Source organism: Orbicella franksi, chromosome 1 (genome assembly GCF_964199315.1).
Source record: "Orbicella franksi chromosome 1, jaOrbFran1.1, whole genome shotgun sequence".
NCBI classification, from domain to species: domain Eukaryota; kingdom Metazoa; phylum Cnidaria; class Anthozoa; order Scleractinia; family Merulinidae; genus Orbicella; species Orbicella franksi.
The window spans coordinates 29,662,194-29,682,138 of NC_138145.1; the positions used below are offsets into that span (position 1 = coordinate 29,662,194).

The following is a 19,945-nucleotide window of genomic DNA, read 5'->3' on the forward strand; positions in this document are numbered from 1 at the left end:
TGGAAGAGTGATTTTCATTGGTCGGGAAACATCGGCAGCATAGTTTAAAACAGATAAGGGAAGTTAAACGCTTCTAGGTGATATGCTTCTGCTTGTACAGGATCCACAACTACTTCGACAATGTTCTTACCTCCTCCTACCCCCGCACCACCCCCGGCCGGGGAGTTATATGGATTATTGATATGTGCAGCCTTAAAGGGTATGGATTTTTTAGCCGTTTTGGTCAGAAATAGAGTATCGATTTTGGCCATTTTGGTCTCAAATAGGGTGTGATTTTGCACTCTAGTCTTGAATTGGGTATGTTTTTTAGAAGAAGCCACTTTTTCATCATTATCGACTACAAAAGCCCTTAACATCGGTCTCTGATTTAAGGATCGGGTCTTAACTAGGGTTTCGAATATTTTTTCAAGTCATAAACAGAGTAGGGAAAATTGCAGGTTTTGGTCTTAAATAAGGTAAGGAAGTTTGGGAAACGGGCGGCACACCCCCCATCCAATTGTTCTAGGAGTGCCCCACCCCCAGCGCTCTAACGAAATTCACGATCGATAACAGAACAGAACAGCCGCAAGAAAAGCTGAAGATCTATTTGTTAGTCGTTTACGGCTCTGTTATCTTTGCCTAATAAAAAAAAGAACTGGAAAAGTTTGGGAGATTTTCGCTCAAGTGGTAGAATGAGTCTATAACAAAGATATCAGCGACGTAATATACCGTTATTAGGGAGTTTAAGCAAAGCACGATGACGACGGCTACGGGAACGTCGCTAAACCAAAGGTTTAATGAGCAGAACAATGGCTGTGCACGTGCGTTATAAATGTTTGTACATTTCTTTACCGTCCTCTGCAAAGCAACAACATGAAATGACTAAGTTCTACGTAGTCTTAGGAACGCGAACGACGACGGCTAATTTTTCGTATTTCCATTTGGAATTGAACATTGTCATTGTGTATATTTAGCCTGAGCACGTTTTTAGAGCCATTGGCGTATTGAACAGATCTAGACAACTGCGAATTTAGCTGGCAAAATATAAATTCATTTTTTACTAGGCGTCGTCTTCGACGTCGTCGTTGCTAAAGCTCCCTGTTAAAGGGCAAATCAAAGAAATAATGGCAGTAGGAAGAAAGAGATTCGTTCATGGCTGATATCAACGATACAAACAATTCTTTTTCATGCATTCATGACTTTATTATATTTCTCTCGTTTCAAGAATACGTCTTATCCTCAGTCGTTTTTAAAGCATGCAAGGAGTGTTCCACCTTTAAATATCTTCAACATGAAGTCATCCTGAAATAAAATTTATATATCTTATTAGATGTTTTGGTGGGTAGTATCGCTGTATATTTTTACGAGTTGTGCCGTATTTTGACGAGCCCTTAGGGCGAGTCAAAACACAAACGACGAGTAAAAATATAAAGCGATACATCTAATAAGAGATTTATTATCCAACTGCTGTAGTCAATGAATTTATCAATCAAAGAGGGAGAGTGTGACAATTTTGCATGCGCGCCGACCTGTACGGCAAACAGTTGCTGTACTGTACAGATAACTGTGCAATATCGCTGTATATTTGTACTGTTATTTGGACGGTATTGGCTGCAGTTGGATAATAAGCTGGGATATTTGTCCTTGGACATTGCCTGTTCCTCGAAGCTCAAAGTTTTCCTCAAGCTACGCTCTCGGGAAACTGTTCGCTTCCCGGAACAGGTGATGTCTGAGGACAAATATCCAAGCATATTTCCGCGCCAAACGGAGGCTGTTGTTTACATATTTGTACTCGTTTCGCGCGTCATTTGGACGATATTCGCTGCCGCTGGATAGTTAAATACAATAAGCTGTTAATATCTCAGACAAACGAGTGACTGACCTTTTCGCCTCTCATTCTACGCCGTCGAGAAATTACCAGCGTGACAAAACACTGATTCTGTCTGGTTTACTCAGGCTAGAAACGCTATGAAAGTTCCAATTGTCAGTTTATTTCAGAGCTAGAGTGGTACGAAATATATTATCATTTTTCTTTTTAGATTTTTGTTGTTGTGCGTAGTGTCTCAATCATACCCATTAACAGCCATTCCTGCAGGAGCCACCCAGTAACTGACAGGCGCAACCTTTCAGAACGATGAGTGTCCTCTTCTTTGATTTAATACGTCAGTAAACTCTTATTTACTGAACGATTATATAACAAATATTGGAGGATTTGAAAAAACTCTAAAAACAAACAGAGATCTATTTTGTCACCACACTTACATCTTTGAACGTTTTAAGTGTGAACCGGCGCCATCCTCCTCGTTTGCAATTGACGTTGCCTCCCACCCATTTCCTTAGTCCACCACATCCGGAAATTCTTATTAAAAGGCAGAGAAAAAAAAAACATAAGCCATTGAGAAGATTGTACATCGCAGTTACATTTAATCCGCTAGTGCCAGAACTAATATTGATTTCTTCCATTTTAGACACTGCGATAAAATTCTCGAATCATTAATTCACAAACAAGAAAAACTAACGATACAATGTTTCGACTTTTCGGCGACTTCATGACGCCATTATCAAGGGATAAATAAATCAGAGCGAGTTCAAAAGAGTTAAGACCTGTAGATTTACATAAATGAATCATTAATTTTATTTTTAAGTCACGATTCCAAAGTAGACGTATTTCGATCCAAAAAGTATTTTACTTTTAAATTTAGCTAGTTCAATTTGTAAATTCTAATAGTTTTAAAATGAGTATTTTAAACTTAGTAATCGTTAAATTTTTTTCGTTCCTTCCCTCCTTCCTTCATTTATTCATTCGTTCGTTCTTTTGTTCGTTCGTTTATTCGCTCGTTTGTTCGTTCGACGGTTTGTTCGTTCGTTAGTCCGTTCGTTTGTTCATTCATTAGAGATATAAATAACTGAATAGCAGGCTCAGACCGGAATTCACCATCAACACGTGCTTACCTGCCCTTAACTTTTCGTCCATTGCCGGGAGTGAGTTCATATCTGTCCGGATTTAAGTACCCCGCTGAGACGTAATATTCGCCCATGAGAGTACGTCCTTGCATTCTCAATTTTCTGGCCTTTAATTTATTCCTCCCTATAAAGAGCCGGAAGACAAAGTGATTTTTTAAGTAAAATAACACTAGGCCTCTGAATAACCACTGATATCAGCCGTTGGTCTCGCTAGCACTTGGCTAAAAATGTACTAATCTTGCATGACCTCACTCTTAGTAAATAACCCACATTTGTTTAGTTTTAGCTAGGGAATGACAGAAGGTGAAGTTTTCTCACGCTTCTAAGAGAAAAAATCAATACACAGCGGAAAATTGCTCTTCATAATGACAACATTACAAAGTTCAAGACTATATATAGATTTCCTTTGTAACTCTTTATTTTTAGTCTTTTTGCTTTACTTTTCTTTCTTTTCTTTTTTTTTTTACATTAACTCAGTAACCCAGAGATTTATGCGAAGTAGCGAAGTAGGTTAGTGAACAAAAGATATATTGTTAAGTAAATAGATATACGTACTTCATATTCTAAACTGTGTGTGTGAAGTAGTTAGGTTAACAAAAAAAGAATATTGTTAAGTAAGTAGATACTTATTATTTATTGTAAACTGTTTGTAAATTAAGAAAAAAAGGTGCGCGTGTTGTAGCTACACTTTTATTTAGCCAGACGTACTAGCTTCAGATTTTTAACCTGCAATGCCTATTTTTCTAGTACCACTGATATAGAGAAGGCACTCAGTCCCCGGACTGAATCCTCGTAACTTTGTCAGTTTGCATCATTAACATGGTGGCAAATTATTTCTATGAATTCTCGGTAAATTCAAACTAAAATTGGATCGGTTTGTGAAAACGCCGTGACAGGAATATGGGGTAGTTGCACGCTTCTAGTGATGGGCTCCTGTAGTCGGCAATCTTCACTTTCTATTATCTTCCTATCATATGTCGAGTACTGTTGTACAAAATCGAGGTATGTTTTAGAGTTTTAACAATACACTTCTGACCTACGAAATGAATCGGATAGAACATCGTTGGATGTTTTGGCACGAATTGGGTTGGACTGAATCGTGAAACTTCAGTGCAATAATACGAAAACTAATTTAGGTTTCTTTTTTTACATGTAAAAAAAATCCAAACAGTACTTCGTCGATGCTATCACAAAATTATCACTTTTGGATGAAATTTTTGATTTTGCGCTTCCTTACAAGCGTTTAACAAAAGTAGGGAAAAGGCTTACGTACCACACGGTTTCAGGTCCAGGGCATCAACAGCAAAAACCGCGATAACTGCGAAGAGGAAGATCAGTTTGAAGGCCATGGTCACTTTGTTTCCAAAGAAGCACGGTGAAATACTGCGCTGCCCCATACGCTATTTAAACATTTCTGTACCATGCATGTCAACATAACGGAACTTAGAAATACAAACATGAACAAATGAATGCGTCGGTAGATATTGCTATTTCCACCTGAGGAAACTTGTTACACTAATATTTGTCCCAATGAACAAAGCACCATGTTCTGTTTGAAATCACACCTTGTGTCTATATTTAATAAAACGCAAATATGAAAGCGGAAAAATAATATCGTTTCCATTGACAGATCGAGTGGTTTGAGCAAGGTAGGCAAACAGACAGCTCCCAGAAGTAATCACTAAAGAATATTCTTTTAAAGTTTACTACACTCTGTAGCTTTCAAATTCAAAACAAAGTAGAAGAAGTATTCGAGAGTTTCGATGCAATTCTTCCTATTGAGTTATCAGGAAATATTATGTCTCCCACGCCTTAGTAACTTAGTAATCCAACATAGTAATAATGTTGCACACTACTTTAATCACGCGAGAACAACTACTTAACTACGTTAACAAAACGTTTCTCCTCGACTTTCGTTTCTTACTATCTTGTTTTTCCTCGTGGGATCCTTCTGCTTAATCCCATAATAATCACTTGGGCTAGTCCCAGTTACTCTCGTCTTTTTAGTTCGTCCCAGTTGCTCTCGTCCTGCTTGCTACAATAAGCATTGTCAAAAGATTTTTCTCCAAAACAGTTGTGGAAACACAACACGCCTACGACTCATGCTACCACAGCTTTTCCGAATTCTTCAAATTTTATTAGTATTTTCAGCTGTGTTTCAACAACTTTGCGGACACACTTCAGGGGCATTCAACGAATCTGTTCTTTGAAATATCCATTCCCTAGCTGATTTTGTGCTGATCGGGAAACCTATGGCCAGCTAAAGAGATTAACCTAAACCTAGCCTAAAAGACGGGAACTGGGTTTTCCTTGGGTTGTACTTGGTGGTGAGCTAATGATAATATTGATTGTCCCACCGACAAAACTCCACACTGTCAGTTGGGTTCGGCGTGTGTAAATTCGAATTGTTTTCCAGCTGGTTTGCACTCTCTTAAGGGTGTTAGTAAAACGCGGACTCGGGGTCGGAGCCGGGTCTCTTTTTTTACAATTTTTTTCCTTCTTTCTTTAATTTTTTTTTTTTAATGTCCTTTTTGTTCTTTTCTTTTTTGTTTTAACGTAAACTCCGATTTCTCGCGATTTGTATCAGTAGTGAATCATTGCTATATCTTTGCATATAAAGAAAATGAAATCCAGTGGAGTTCATTTGTTAGGGACATCACCGCAAACAACCCGCCTCACATTTCAGTCAAGACAGTCAAGACAACCAAATAAGAAGATGCACACATTTCTTTCCCAGCTCAGCGCCGATTTCTTCAATGGAAGTCCATGAGTAAGTCGAGAATTAAGGGATCCACTATTTAAGCCTATAAAAATAAGTATCGAAAGCTTAGTGTAGATGATTTTGACGAGACGTCAAAAAGTTCTGAGATTCAAAACTAAACAGTCACCAGAGTCTCTATCCTCATCAGGCATAAGAGGTACAAAACGTATATTGTTGACAAGGTTTCAGCTCAATAACGTCCTTCGTTTCGAAACCAGTGCATTTTGAACTTCAGGTTTATGGCGGTGCGTGACATAGAGCTACGATCGCGTTTGTCGATATATATCTACTTAATTCGTGATTTTTAGCTCTTTGTGAAGTAAACGTATTAGGAAAAGTTTTTATGTTAATGTACGTTTTTGCAGTAAATATGGTCAGTGGCCTAGATAACCAAAATAAGTTTCAGATGGTTACACTATTTTCCGGCCGCCATATTGGTGTACTACAGAGCTTCGCCAACATGGCGGCTCCACACTGAGCTTTAAATTTGGGTGAAACCTATAGACAAATATCTAAATTTTGGGATAACGCACAGACCTAAAACTTGTAGAAGTTTTTCCTTTATTTATCTGTTATAAGATCGCATTTTCTTGACTTCATCCATCGAATGGTTTTTGATTTATTTTTTCCCTTGCGCGACAGTCTAAACAATCTATGGCAACCTCGTTCTCAGGTTCTCATGGAAGGCGGCGGGGGTGTTTATGGCAAGTTTTTCTTATTCTAGTTCACGAATTTGTTAGTTCAAGGCAAACAAATTTGTTTTTCCTCGCTTCGTTTCTTGCGAGAGTATGCCGTAGTCAATTCACGGAACTGCCAGGATAGAGCTGCATCGAGTGTATATACTAAGCTTTCGGGACGAATTACTTTTAGAGGCTTTTAGAGGCAAATCCTTATTTGACCTAATGGTAGATCTCTTAATTCTCCACTAACTCAACTAACTCATGGACCTTTTTGCAGAAATCAGCGCGCTGAGCTAGAAAATAAATTTGTGCAGCTTCTATATTCGACTATCTTGGCTGAAATGTGACGCGGATTGTTTGAGATGATGTGAAAAAGTGAGCTCCACCGCATCTTATTTTCTTTATAAGCGAAAATATTGCAATGATGCACTGCTGATGTAAATCGCGAGAAATCGGAATTTGGGTTAAAAAAAAGAAAAACGACAAAAATACAAGAAAGTTAAAGAAAAAAAAGAAAAGAATTATAAAAAAGAGACCCAGACCCCGACCCCGACTCCGACCCGAGTCCGCGTTTTACTGACACCCATTTCTAACAAATAAATTTGCTTGGAAGTAGAAGTTGAATTAATTCTTCTAGGAAAAACGAACAAATCTAAATTTTCTAGTAGCTAAAAAACTTGTTCTTGGAATGTTTATTTGTTTCTCCTTCATGCCAATCCGTTAATAATTTCAAAAACAGTTTGAAAACGAAACTTTTCGAAAACGATGACGTTACGATTATCATAATATTCCCCTGCTCGAGTTTTACTCAAACACAAATGCAAAATCAAAATGACCGGTGATTGTTGCGTTCTTAAATTTCTCCAGCGAAGTGTGGTTGGAATACTTTTGGTCTCGCACAGATTATGCACGCCACGTGCGCACTGGCATTGAGGCCCTATCCACACTAGAGCGAAGAAATTTGTCAACGCAGCTTTATTTCTACGGTTAGGCCTCTCGTTCATTCTAATCCGTCACGAAAACGGAGCTTTTCGCAAACGCTCTTCAAGCGGGAGGAATTTAAAAACGCTGGCTTTTCGTTTTCGTATGGACGGAAAACATCTTGAAAACGGAGCTTTTCGAAAAAGATGGCGTCACGGTAATCATGTGATTTCACTGTCCGAGTTTTCCTCAAACACAAATCGAAAATGAACGGTGATTGTTGCGTTTTCAAATTCTCCGGCGTAGTGTGGACGGAAAACATTTGATGCGATTTCAGAATGAAACCCCCGTCTTCAAATTTCTCCGGTGCAGTTTGAACTAAGCCTGCCCCGATTGTGCTCGCGTAAAATTCTGGAACGTTGCTCACCGGAATGCCCAAAAAGTTGCTAAAAACTGCAAAAAGTCCAAAAAGCTGTTACCTAAATGTATGATATTTCATATAAACATTCATTAATGGCTTAATTTCTTTTTCGTTCTTCACGATAGTTGCTAACATTGGTAAAAAAAAAAAAAGCTTGTATCTTAGCTTTAAAAGTGCTGTTCACAAATATGGACAAAATTTAAGGATACTCCGTGACAAACGGACCCAAACGCATGGTTCATTTTACGTCTTGCCGAACAATACGCGGGAAGTTAAAACTTCAAACTTCAAAAGGACGATAAACATCGAAGGAATTCGCATAAATTGGCTTTTTCGTGCCTGATATGTGTTCTAATTACCTTTATTTTGTTCAAAAGTTGTTCAGAAAGGCGAAACTTGCGTTAAATTGCTCGAGGTTGCTAGAACCACAGAAAGTTGCTGCAAACGCCAACTCTTGCTCAAAAGTTGTCGAGCGCAATATTAATTGCGACAGGCCTAGTTCACCGGGACGAGGCCTGAAACTGATGAAATCAACTAGCTGATCAGTCTCCGACTAAAACACAAACAGAAGCTTTTCATGCTTTTTATTGTATTTCTCTCTTTACAAGAATATTTTTCAGCTTCGTAACTCCACTTCCGCTTCCAGGCATGAAACACGTCTGTTGTTTCCTTTATCTCTTAGATCCGCTTTAATCTTATATTTACCCTGAAATATAGAGGAATAAACCGTAAATATCTCAAATAAACGAGGGTCTTGTCACGTAGGATTTTTGTCCCACGTCTTCAGGACATACTAGAGTGAAAGTTGGTCAAAGATGCTAAAAGGACGTAATTCACGGTGGATCCGAATGTGGTACGTCGAATGTTATGTAATGTATCAAACTTGACTTGGACGACTGTAGTTTACCGCATTTCCTGGAGAAGAGAGTTGAAAACGCGCAGAGGAGTAACTTTGACAAACTTTCAGGTGTTTGGAAATATTGTAATTCATTATATGGCTGTGTCTCACAAGGACTGGGAACTACCGAATTCACGAATTTGATCGGCTGAAATCGATATTGACCGTGGTCTAGATTTTCCCATCTAGACCGGCATCTCGACCGATTACATTTTGGCGTGAAAGAGTTGCAAACTAAATACAAAAAATTGACTATTTTCTGGAACTATATTAGTTCCAGAAAATATTCATTTTATGGAAGTGCCAAGCCTGATGAGGAAAAAAAGTAAAGAGGACGAGCAAACTTTGGCAGAATGAAGTTCAGCTCATCGCCGTTCGCAAGCAAAATGTCAGCTAGTACAAACCAGTTACATTAAACGAATTAATTTTTTCTTGTTTGCCATATAATAAAAATCTTATTAACCGAGCTTAGTCGATCTGTATGTGAGAATCTTGACCGAGGTCGGGAGTACAGACCGAACGCAGTGAGGTCTGTACACACGGAAGAGGTCAAGATTCTCACATACAGACCTCCTGCTCGGTTAATAAGAGCTAAATAAAACACTTCTCTGACGATTGATATCTTGTCAATCCAAGCTAAACATGCTAACTCTTTGGAGAACGAGGAGAAATAAAAATCGAAAAAAATCTATGCTTTTTAAGATCAGATATCTAAACGCCATTAAGATTATAATTTCTTTTATCTTAACTTGATGAATTATTAACGAGTTTGAGAAGATATTTTTAATGTCGTCGTTTGAGGATTGTCTTAATTATCTCCAGTAAAAGCCATTTTTGTAGGTGCCACCACCCCGCCCTCACCCCCTCCTCAAATCCACCAAAAGAATGTTAAGCACATTTGGGCAAGCTCATTCCCAAGGCTTTACCCTTGAAGTTTGGAGAAGGTTTGGAAACGGGAACGACGAGATTCTCACCATCTACCCTCACAAAAGTAGGTGCTCCCCGCTTTTTTTCTTTCCCTCTTTCAATCAGTAACGATTTAGAAATACATATACAAGTGGAAAGAAGCAACAAGAACCGGCGTTGCGGTGTCACCATGACGTCATTGTTGAGGTGATTCTGCGAGTCCTGTTTACGAATAAAACAATGAAGCAAGGCTGATTACACCTCAAAACTCGACAAGGACATGATAGAATCCGATATGAAAGACAAGAATTGCAACCTTGGACAGCTGTTTCGACCTGGTTGGGTCTCGTCAGCACGGTGTAGCAGTAAAAAAAAGAGCAACCGGCTTGAGGGCCAGTTGTCTACTAAATGGGCATGGTATTCTGTTTATGAAGTCCGCTAAATTTGCATAACAAATAAAAAACTTCATTTTATAAATACTTTCGTACGGTTGTACCACGATTGATAATACTGATGTAATTAAATAAAACAAGACCTACTGATCTCCAAAAGGTCGTGAGTCCAGTTAAAAAAAATATAGACATGTACCATGTATACGTTAGTAAACTTCTATTAGTAAACGATTTTCTTTTTTTTTTTTTTTTTTTTTTTGGAGTGGGAGGGGGGGTTTAAGAAAATTCTAAAACACAAACGGAGATCTATTTTTGCCACCTTAATACTTAAATTCTTACTTACATTCTTGATGAATGATGGAATGCTGACGTTAGGCAGTTTGTGAGTTTGATGTTTGACTACGTACTCTCCATTTTTCAGAGGACATTGTGCTCCTTCAAGCAACTTCACCATCTCATCACATCCAATGTCCCGATTGCTTCAGTGAAAAGAAAATGAAAAAATATTTCCACTGATTAACAAATTGACGTCAGTTTTTTTTATGTGTCTTTCCTCTCATTGATGATAAATTGCGTCATAACATTGTCAAAGTGGCTGTGGAACCACGAGCCGCAGGCGAGTGGTTCCGCAATAAACTTTGACAATGTTTTGACGAAATTCATCATCAACAAGAGGACAGACGCATAAAAAACTGACGTCAATTTGTTTTTTACAATAACAAGACCTCAAAATGATCAAATGCCGGTCATAAATGAGGGAAAAAGACGCCGTAAACTTGCCGTAAACAAAGATAAGTGAATTTTATTCAAAATGACGCGAACATTGTCAATAGATTTTCTCGCTTTTTGATTGGCTACTTTAAAAAGTCAATAAAATCTCATTGGTTAAAAAATTGACAGTTCGACAGCTGAAAGTTGAACTTGAAAGCTTGCATAAATTAAAATTTTATCCGCCTGTACTCTTACTGATGATAAAAATGAGCCAATCAGCGCGAGAGAAATTGGACAGTTATTGTAAAAACAATTATCGACATCTCTATCGCAAACACAGTTGAACCTCGTTTTCTCGTACTGCCCGCTGTCTCGAGTTAAACTTTATTTTCCGTTGGATACCCTTTCTCAGTCATTTATTAGTACCTTGGAAATAGCGAGGTAGAACTGCACATCCACCAAGGGGTATCGTAGTTAAAATTGAAGGCATCCAGTGTTCCCTTCAGTGTGTGATATAGCCTAGAGTGTATGCCATTCTTCATTACAGTCGGGAATGAAGTGTTCATTCCCAGATCTCTTGTGGGCTTTATCCGCAAGGGATCTGGGAACTTGATTAGTATTTTGTTCTTCATAATAAGGCAAACGAGCACTAGAGGGCATTCCGGAAGATCCCACACTAGCTGCTTAGGCATCCTTTAAGGACCTACAAAATCTTATACATATTTTTTAAAACTATATTTTATGTGCCACTCATGATTTAGAGGGTCACGAATGACTTTTTGACTATCGCAAATTTGAAACAATTTAAAATCTGTAATTTCATAACTCAACTTAGCTCTACTTAGTCCTACTCTATTTTAGCCAATTTTGATATTTGTAAATAAGTTGTTTTACCTTAGCCGTCTTTATATTTTATGTTTCCTTGTTTCCCTTATTCGTTCGTTCACCCGAGCAAATAGAAACTAAATTGCGTGCTAACATCAGTATTTGCCATCAACTGCTATCTTCTAGTATCCGACCGTTTAACGAGGGTTCAGATGGGGTTAACTGTCAAATGGCCAAAAAATAACTGTCAACCGTCAAAAGCGCAATATTTTTACCGTCAACCGTCACATGAGCAAGCCAGTATCAACCGTCAAATGTCTCAGTATCCTTAATTAAGAACTAAACGATTGACTTAAATGGGGTCAAATTATGCTGTTTATAAATAACCGTTTTACTATATCACAAAACAAATTAATGTGCAAGTCCTTTCAAAAACTCTTAAACTCTGGAGCAAACGATTAATACGTCCAGCGGTAACAAAGGTAATGTGATTACTTTAATTAGACACTAATTTGAAATATGGACAAAAATGTATCCTTATATGAAAAATTTCAGCCAAATTTGCGCTTTAATTTCGTGTTATAAACGCCATTCCGAAAAATTAACCGTCAACCGTCAAATGACCTGAAATGTAATCGTCAACCGTCAAAACGGCTAATTTTTATCCGTCAACCGTCAAAGGGACCCTCCACTGAGACCCTCTTTAACGAGGAATCTAATACATGCAATGTAAAATAAAGTTTGAACTGAGGTATACAACTTACCACTGTCCAAAACAAGGCACTCTTATCCATGTCCCCCACCATCCTGATCTCCACAAGGTCACGTCCAGTTCGTACCGCGTGCCTGCCGCACCAGCTACTGTAAACCTTCCACTGAACTTGACTTCTGCACCTGCCTTGACAACCACAGGGTTTGGCTTGAGTTGTATGTCATTGATCTCTACAGGAGAACTCCTATCTATAAAGGAGAGGACAAAACGGTTTTAAAACGATATTAGAATAAACAAAGTAGCGAAATCCTAGTTCGGAACACATTTAGGCAATAAATTTTTGGAGCGCTAGCACAGGAAATTACGAAAATTATAAATCTATTTAAAGTGCTCTTCGTTTAAATATCTTTCGTACATTATGCTGAAAAGCTTCGTAAATCTTAGTCTAAATAAATTGTTTTGTACTGTGTTGTCACAGCAATGGTTCACCTGGCTCTTATGCTAAAGAAAGGCTACTTTCCGTTTTCTCTAACATTATTATGAGCAGAAGTGCTTCATAGACTTCCGCAGTTATGACCTATTGTGTGGATTATATGGCTAACTCCGAGAGTGGGCAAAGTGAACCGAATACTGGATGTGTTTGGCTGCCCAAGGGGGCAAGATGGGCTTACCTTACCCGCTAAGGATTGCTCGCTGTGCCCCACAAGGAAATGTTTGTTACATGATAAATCCCTTATTGACCAAGCTTGTACGCTCAGGATGGCAGGCTATTCGGGCATTGCTCTTATTTGCGCGATTATGGAAGGTCCTTATATGAACAAGCAAACAAAGACCTTGGCCAACATCCGGCCTTATTATATAACGAAGCTAGTTCAGAGGGCCAATAACTTACAGCAGCCAATCAGATTGCTCTATTGCGAGTCCTTGTATTCTACTGATCGCGCACTTTCCCGAATGATCCCGCGTAGTTTTCTTGTGGTTTTGTGTCTTACTTTTCTAAAGCATGAGACTGGTAAATATTCACGTAAAAGATTTCTTTTGACATAATGCATATCTTCCACGACCTTACACTTGGTCTGTGCCCATCCACATTTGTTTAGTTTTAGCTAGTAACAAACAGAAAGTACACGGGCAGTAGCCCAGTTCCTTTTTGTATTCAGACTTATACTTCTCAGTTGAACCGTTAATGTCTACCCTCACCGGGAAGATCACACTTTACACGAACCACTAATACTCTTGGGTTCAAAAAATTATAATATCTGGCTTTCTTGCAGAACTAATAGTACAAATAAAGAGACAGCGCTCCGTCTTGTTAATTTAGCTCACATCATCTACAAGGCATGTAAAAGAATTGCAGAGCTTTTCATTTACTGCAGTCGTTTCGAAACTAAAATTAAGACAATTCCATCCTTTTCACAGCCTAATAGGTTCCTATATCATGCATTTGTCGATTAGGTATGTTCTAGGGTTTGTCGATCTCGCATTCACAGAAGACTGTCTGAATCCGACAGTAGGAATGAGTAAGCGATCATTTGGCACAAATTTAGTGGAACTGGATTGAATTTTCAAACACATTCAACTGGATTTGGTTTTGTGTTAAACAGTGACGAAAAATGTAATGCAAAAACTGATTTAAAAACGATGAAAAGTAGTATAGAAATTTATTTCTGGTGTCTTAACACCTTGGAAAAATGAAAATCGGCAGTGCTTCGTCCTCCACGTCACTAAATTTAGAGCTCTGATTAGGACGTCTTGCTTTCAATTTTGTGAAAGTTTATAAATTTATAAATTTGTGCTTCCTAAAGATATTAACAAAGAAAAATGCTTACATACCACAATTTTTCCATTTCAGCGCATCAACAGCAAAAGCGAAAATAATAAGGACGAAAATCTGTTTGAAGGCCATGGTCGCTCTGGTGTCGAAGAAGCACAGTGAAACAAATTGCTGCAACTAGATGCTATATAACATCTATACCACGTTTTTCAACAAAAAGAAACAAAAGATGTACAAACACGAACAAAAAAGACTGGTGGTCATTGCTCAACAATAACTCTCTTTCATCACACCTTCCACCTGAGGAAACTTGTTAAACTCATATTGGTCCCTATGAACAAAGCATCGTGTTTCCCCTTGCAATCACACCTTTAAACTATGCTTTAATGTAACGCAAACATGACAGTGAAAATATAGTATCGTTTACGTTTGACTGATCGGTGGTTTGAGTACGCTAGACAAACGGATAGCTCCAAATATAAATACTGAATAATTATTTCGAAAGTTTAAAACACTTTTTAACTTTTAATTAAATTGAAAAAAAAAAATATTAAAAAGAATCAGTCGAGAGCTGTAGTCTTTTTAATACATTTCTTCCTTTTGAGTTACAACGCAACATAATGTCTGCCTAACCTTTTTTATTTAGTAACTTGACATGATATTAAGTCCTTTCATAAACTATTCTTTCAGACACTGCTCTCTCCTTCTACTCGTGTTGCTTCAGCTGTTACGATTCTTCCAAACGTTCGGAAGAGAGTTTCAACATCTCTGCGGACATACTGTGTAAGGTATCTTCTATTCTCTAGAGAACCGAAATAAACCATGGAAAACGTTTTGGTTCTATTTAATACTAAAAAAAACGTCAAACAAAGCGTTACGGGCTAAATTTCAACTGCGACCAGATTAATGGTGCTAGCAAGTTCATTATAATGGCGCCTTTTAATTTATTTCCAGCCAGTGAGCAGTATAAAAAATTATCTAGATCCAAAGTCAAATTTCTGCTGTGACGGAATGATAATTAACTCGGCAGTACAACGTCGCGTTTATTTTCCATTCATTTTTTTTTCCATTATTCTACATATAAAGTAATGCCGACTGCGTCTCAAATTTCTCTTTTATCGCAAATAGTTTACCAGAAGAAAGAAATTCTTTCTCATCATTGAAAACATCACGATCAGATGACCTAACAACACTCCAACACTTTATTTAATTTAAGAAAAAAAAAGTAGACTAGATTAGACCAGAGGCTACCCGGCTGGTCGATTCGAAGCCAGGTTTAATTTACAATGTTTGCTGGATGGTTCAATGGAGGTGAAACTGTGGTTTAAATTGCTAACTCCCCCAGTTTACGTTAGATGGAAAGAGACGCGTTAACCAAATGCTGAATGTTTGTTTCGGGGAATCTTTCTTTTTGCAATTCATCTTTGATGACCACTGCTTAAGTAAAATATAAACGAAATTGTTAACGAGACACTTCCTATTCAGTGAGTCCGCCAGTCCATTTGAATTTCAAGCTACGTCGTTTTAAGCACGTTTAAAATTTAAAAAAAGCGATGAAATTACTTACTATAGTTGCTTTTCGAGAAAAATATGGCGCATTGCTTTATGCGTTTAAAAGTCATATTTGTGTAGCTGGTCAATTATCTTTGAACTAGAGAACAAAAGGAAAAAAATGTATCAAAAAAATGCTTGTTTCAATTCATTTCCTTCTACACTATAAAATAATTCGAACTGAGAAATTAATCTGAGATTAGCATTGGCATTTGAATTTAAGTTCCCAACATTACCATTTTTGCAGGCCGTCGAGTGCACACCTCAAGACAATGTATGCAAAAGTGTGAACCATTAAAATAGGCCATCTGACTCGGCGACAAAAGATGGCTGGTGGCAAATGGAAAATGCGTTTAATTGGTGTAAAAGGAATAAAACCCGTTTAGTAGCTGAAGGTACGAAGGTTATTGCACGAGTAACTTGTTTCGCAGGAGGGGGCCACCTGAGCATTAGTAATCCAGATCTGACCATAGAGGCCGGAGACTCATATATTCCCCAAAGTAACGGGGCACTAATGGAACCAGAAGAAGCTCCCCCTGACCGGATGAAGCTAACAGTGTGTAAATAGGAATGGATGTTTCCCCTGTTCGGCCTGCAGGGAAGTTTTATTTTGGACGTTCAATTTTCGGACACTATTTATCACACTTCGGACAAAAATTTCGGACACTGCGCCGAAACATATATAGCTAACGTAAATTTACGCCTACGAAACACGTTTTAGACTGAAACATATGTGAAAATGATAGTTTTACTGCTTCTTCGAGGTTTTATACTGTACTGTAAATATTTCTGACGCTTTGAATTTCGGATGCTAAAAAATTTCGGACGGTAACGAGGGTCGTTACTTTCGAAAGTTTACGGCGTTTTAAAATTACATGCATATTACACATTAAACTTGTTTAATAACAATGTCTGATACTTGTTTGTGTATAGACCCTTTTCAGACAATAGCACTGAATTAAAATGATTCGCCGAGGTTTGTACAAGTTTTGCAGTACGACTGAACAGATGGTCAGCACATCCTCCTCAGTTCAGACGTGCTTCACATCCAACTAGAGTAATTACTGATCTGCTTTTCCTTCTTAAAACACAATAGAAGGAGATAAAGTATATCAACAACTGCTCTGTCAGTTAGAAAACGAGTAGTTTACAACTGAATTCGCCAACGCTATAGACAGTCAAGACTGGTCAAGACTGAACCACAGATGAACAACACTCAATGCCGGTGGTACGCCAACTTTAATGGCGATTAATCCGCCATCTATTCCATACATTAACTACAACAAAAAATCTTTATAGCTTGTATGGGTTCCAACTAGACGTCCAATTTGACGTCCAAATTGATTGACCTTCCCAATTGTAACAAGGGAAGCTAGTTTCAATAGTTCTTATGCATGATTACGCCACACGCTCAAAATCCACCACCAAGCTTCGTTTGAGAGAAATTTTCTCCCTCAGGTACCTTCATGCTATTTTTACGAGGGTATTCTTCTCATCTTTGCTGCTTTGGAAATTTGTCCACGATAAATTTACAATTTGCATTTTCAAAGCGAAGCTTGGTGGCGAAATTTGCTTGTCTGATATCAATATGCTCAAGGACTATTTAATTTGGTTGATCTAATACACAGAATTTTCATGAAATGAAATGCTTGTTATATTAATTCGACTTACCATCAGTACCATGTTCATCGTTTTTCCTGCAAACTCAAACGTCACGTTATCTCCCATCAGTAAAAATGGTGCCCGGTATGCCACGTGAGAATAGCCGTTACGCCGCATCCACTTTGCTTTGTGAACAGATTCACTGGCGCTTACATCACGTACAAGGTATTCGTAAAAACGACTCCGATGAACTGTTCTGTTACACTCTCTCGTAGGGCCCACAGTGCCACCAACACCGAGTGTGCACCGGATCCTAAGAATTAACGCTCGGGCAATCCCAACAGCTCCATCGGATCGAATCTGTCCAGTTCCGCTGTGACAACAGCTCAGGACTACCAGTTTAGCTCCCAGCTGGACTTGAGCAATGTCAGACATAGGTTGGGGAATCATCTTGTTCTGGAGTGTCATTAGTTGTGTGTTGAGGGGCAAGAGCAATTTCTTCCCTTTCCGCATCACCACGAGCAGCAAAATGCATCAGACTCACTGAATGTATACTTTAAAGCACCGCCTTCTTAGCTGCTTCCTGTCCTAACAAAGGCTGAGCATCAACCAGTTGCCCGATCGTTCCTGCTTCTTTTTTTGCGCAAAGCCGTGGTGATAACTTCCCAAGGTATCCCTTGTAATGTACCCAACCAACCTCAGGATCAACCACCGCAGTGCACCACTCTGACTGTGATAGTCTGCAGGACTGTCTTGAATGAGCTTCAGAGCCGCCAAAGAAGGCATAATGTGGATCCTGAAAGTTTCTGATAAAAACGTCCCACTTTCGTCGTGTAACGCTGCAAATGGAACTTTGTGCAAAGAGCGATCAGGAACAAAGAAGATATCTGGTTCGTGGAGTAAGTGAACCACAGGGGCGATGATCATCTCGAAACACAAAAGAAGGCTTGGTTTGGATATTAGGTTTTCTTCATCCTCCACCAAAAGTCGACGAGTGGCAACGTTATCTTCTTCAAAGGTTTCGATTGAATAACCTTTAAAGATCAATCTTCGCACTGTTCCTCGGATGAAAAGTAAAAGCTCCTGAAACTCGATGTAAAAAAGTCATCTAAGTCCATGTCTAATTCCGCCATGTACAATGTCTCTGATTGCTTTCATTCTTAGAGATTGAATGATTCCTCTTGCCTTGAGAATCCAAAGATATAAATCTTGAAAAAAGTCAGAAATGTAAGCGATAGTACAGTTCCTTTCGTTTTCCATGATTCTTTCAATACCAAACCATGAAAGCGGGCTAACGGATATTGGCTTTCCACACTATACTTCGTAGACAATAGGTCAGCTAAGGCTTTGGCCCTTCCCAGCTCAACCACATTAAGAGCTAGACAGGGATACTCCTTAGCGGACAGCAAACCACTGAGCGGCAAGTAGGACGAACAATACACGTCGAAAAATGATATCTTAAATTCATCATTGTCTCCAAGATGATCCCGCGAATCCTCGAATTCGTTAATGCACCCGAGCAGTATCTAAAAGGCTTCATCCATCTTTTTTCCCCATAACTTCGCGAGCGCAAGGTGACAATGGCACATAAACTCTCCTTCGCGACCTCCAATATCTTTGCACATGGAAACTGCCTTCTCGAGGTCCTCCTAAGCTTTGGCGAATTCATTAACGGATATCAAAACAGCTCCTAAGTTTCCCTAACATATGAATACTCTTTGTCTGTCACCATTTTCTATATTGATCACAAGTGCCTTCTCGTAATATTCTTTAGTCTTGACATATTCCTCTTGATGTCGACAAAGAACTCCGAAACTTGCGTAGCATGACGCCTACCCTTCCTTCCAATTTCTATTGTGATCGCAAGTACTTTTTCAAGATGCTCTTTTGCCTTGACATATTCACCAAGCGAGATAAACACAGCTCCTATAGGTTTAAGAAATCTGCCATTTCTCCTTGCCTGTCGCCAACTCGTTGCCTAATCAAAAGCGCCTTTTTGTGACATTCTTTAGCCTTGGCATGTCCATCAAGAGATCGAAACAGACTTCCTAGCCTCCCGTAAATGTTTGTCTCGTCTTCTCTATCGCCAATTTCTCTTCTGATCAAAAGCACTTTCTCAAGATATTCTTGAGCCTTGACATATTCACCAAGGCGGACTTCAACACAGGTTTCCGTAATGCTTCCTCTTTTCTGTCTCCAATTTCTTGGAGTATCGAAATTGCTTTTTCAAGGCATTCTTTACCCTCAACAAGTTGACACAGACGAAAAAATGCCGTTCCTAGATTTCACTGCATCTGGCTTCTCGTTCTCTGTCACCAACTTCAAATTCTGAGAAGTGCTTTCTCAAAATCAGATATTCTTTCATAGTCTTGGAATGTTCTTCCAGTGATTCCGGAGCAAAATCCTAGTTTCTCATAACATGTGGCTTCACCTTGTCTGTCACAATTTTCTATGCTATTTTCAAGAGCTGTCTCAAAATATTCTTCAGCTTTGACAGGTTCATCAGTCGATTGAAAAACATTTCAGATATAAACGCAGTCTTTCGCTTGTTCTATTGTGTCACCAGTCTCTATTCTTATCGTAAGTGCTTTCTCCAAACATTCTACAGCCTTGGCCCAGTCGCCCCGATTGTAATACACAGCTCCTAGCATTTCCCAAGATGACGCCCACCTTCGTTTTTCACCATCTTCTATCCTGAACTAAAGTTCTTTCTTTACACATTCATCAGCTTTGTCATATTCAGCAAGAAAGAAAAATAAATTTCCTAGAACATTATAAGCTTCGGCTTGCCCCACTCTGTCGCCAATTACTTTTATCATTGCAAGCGCTTTGTCAAGAAATTCTGCAG

General features: G+C 38.7%; 2 protein-coding genes across 3 annotated transcripts; both read right to left on the minus strand.

Annotated features, from left to right (window-relative positions):
• Window positions 1–961: 961 nt before the first annotated feature.
• Window positions 962–4,519, minus strand: LOC145501790 (uncharacterized). Its single transcript, XM_081481184.1, has 4 exons — window positions 4,217–4,519; window positions 2,932–3,067; window positions 2,242–2,338; window positions 962–1,281 (listed from the first exon to the last, which is right to left on the minus strand). The coding sequence occupies exons 1-4, from the start codon at window positions 4,338–4,340 to the stop codon at window positions 1,219–1,221; spliced, it is 420 nt and encodes a 139-aa protein (XP_081337310.1). The 5' UTR covers window positions 4,341–4,519; the 3' UTR covers window positions 962–1,218.
• Window positions 4,520–7,997: 3,478 nt separating this feature from the next.
• On the minus strand, window positions 7,998–14,387 carry LOC145501775 (ganglioside GM2 activator-like). Of its 2 annotated transcripts, XM_081481178.1 has the most exons (4): window positions 14,004–14,380; window positions 12,223–12,418; window positions 10,266–10,401; window positions 7,998–8,432 (listed from the first exon to the last, which is right to left on the minus strand). In XM_081481178.1, exons 1-4 carry the CDS (start codon window positions 14,074–14,076, stop codon window positions 8,343–8,345), a joined length of 495 nt encoding a protein of 164 aa, XP_081337304.1. In that variant the 5' UTR covers window positions 14,077–14,380; the 3' UTR covers window positions 7,998–8,342. The 2 variants fall into 2 exon arrangements, with proteins under 2 accessions (XP_081337304.1, XP_081337300.1); XM_081481174.1 differs by lacking the exon at window positions 7,998–8,432 and having other exon boundaries at window positions 8,452–10,401; window positions 14,004–14,387.
• Between the last annotated feature and the right edge of the window lie 5,558 nt (window positions 14,388–19,945).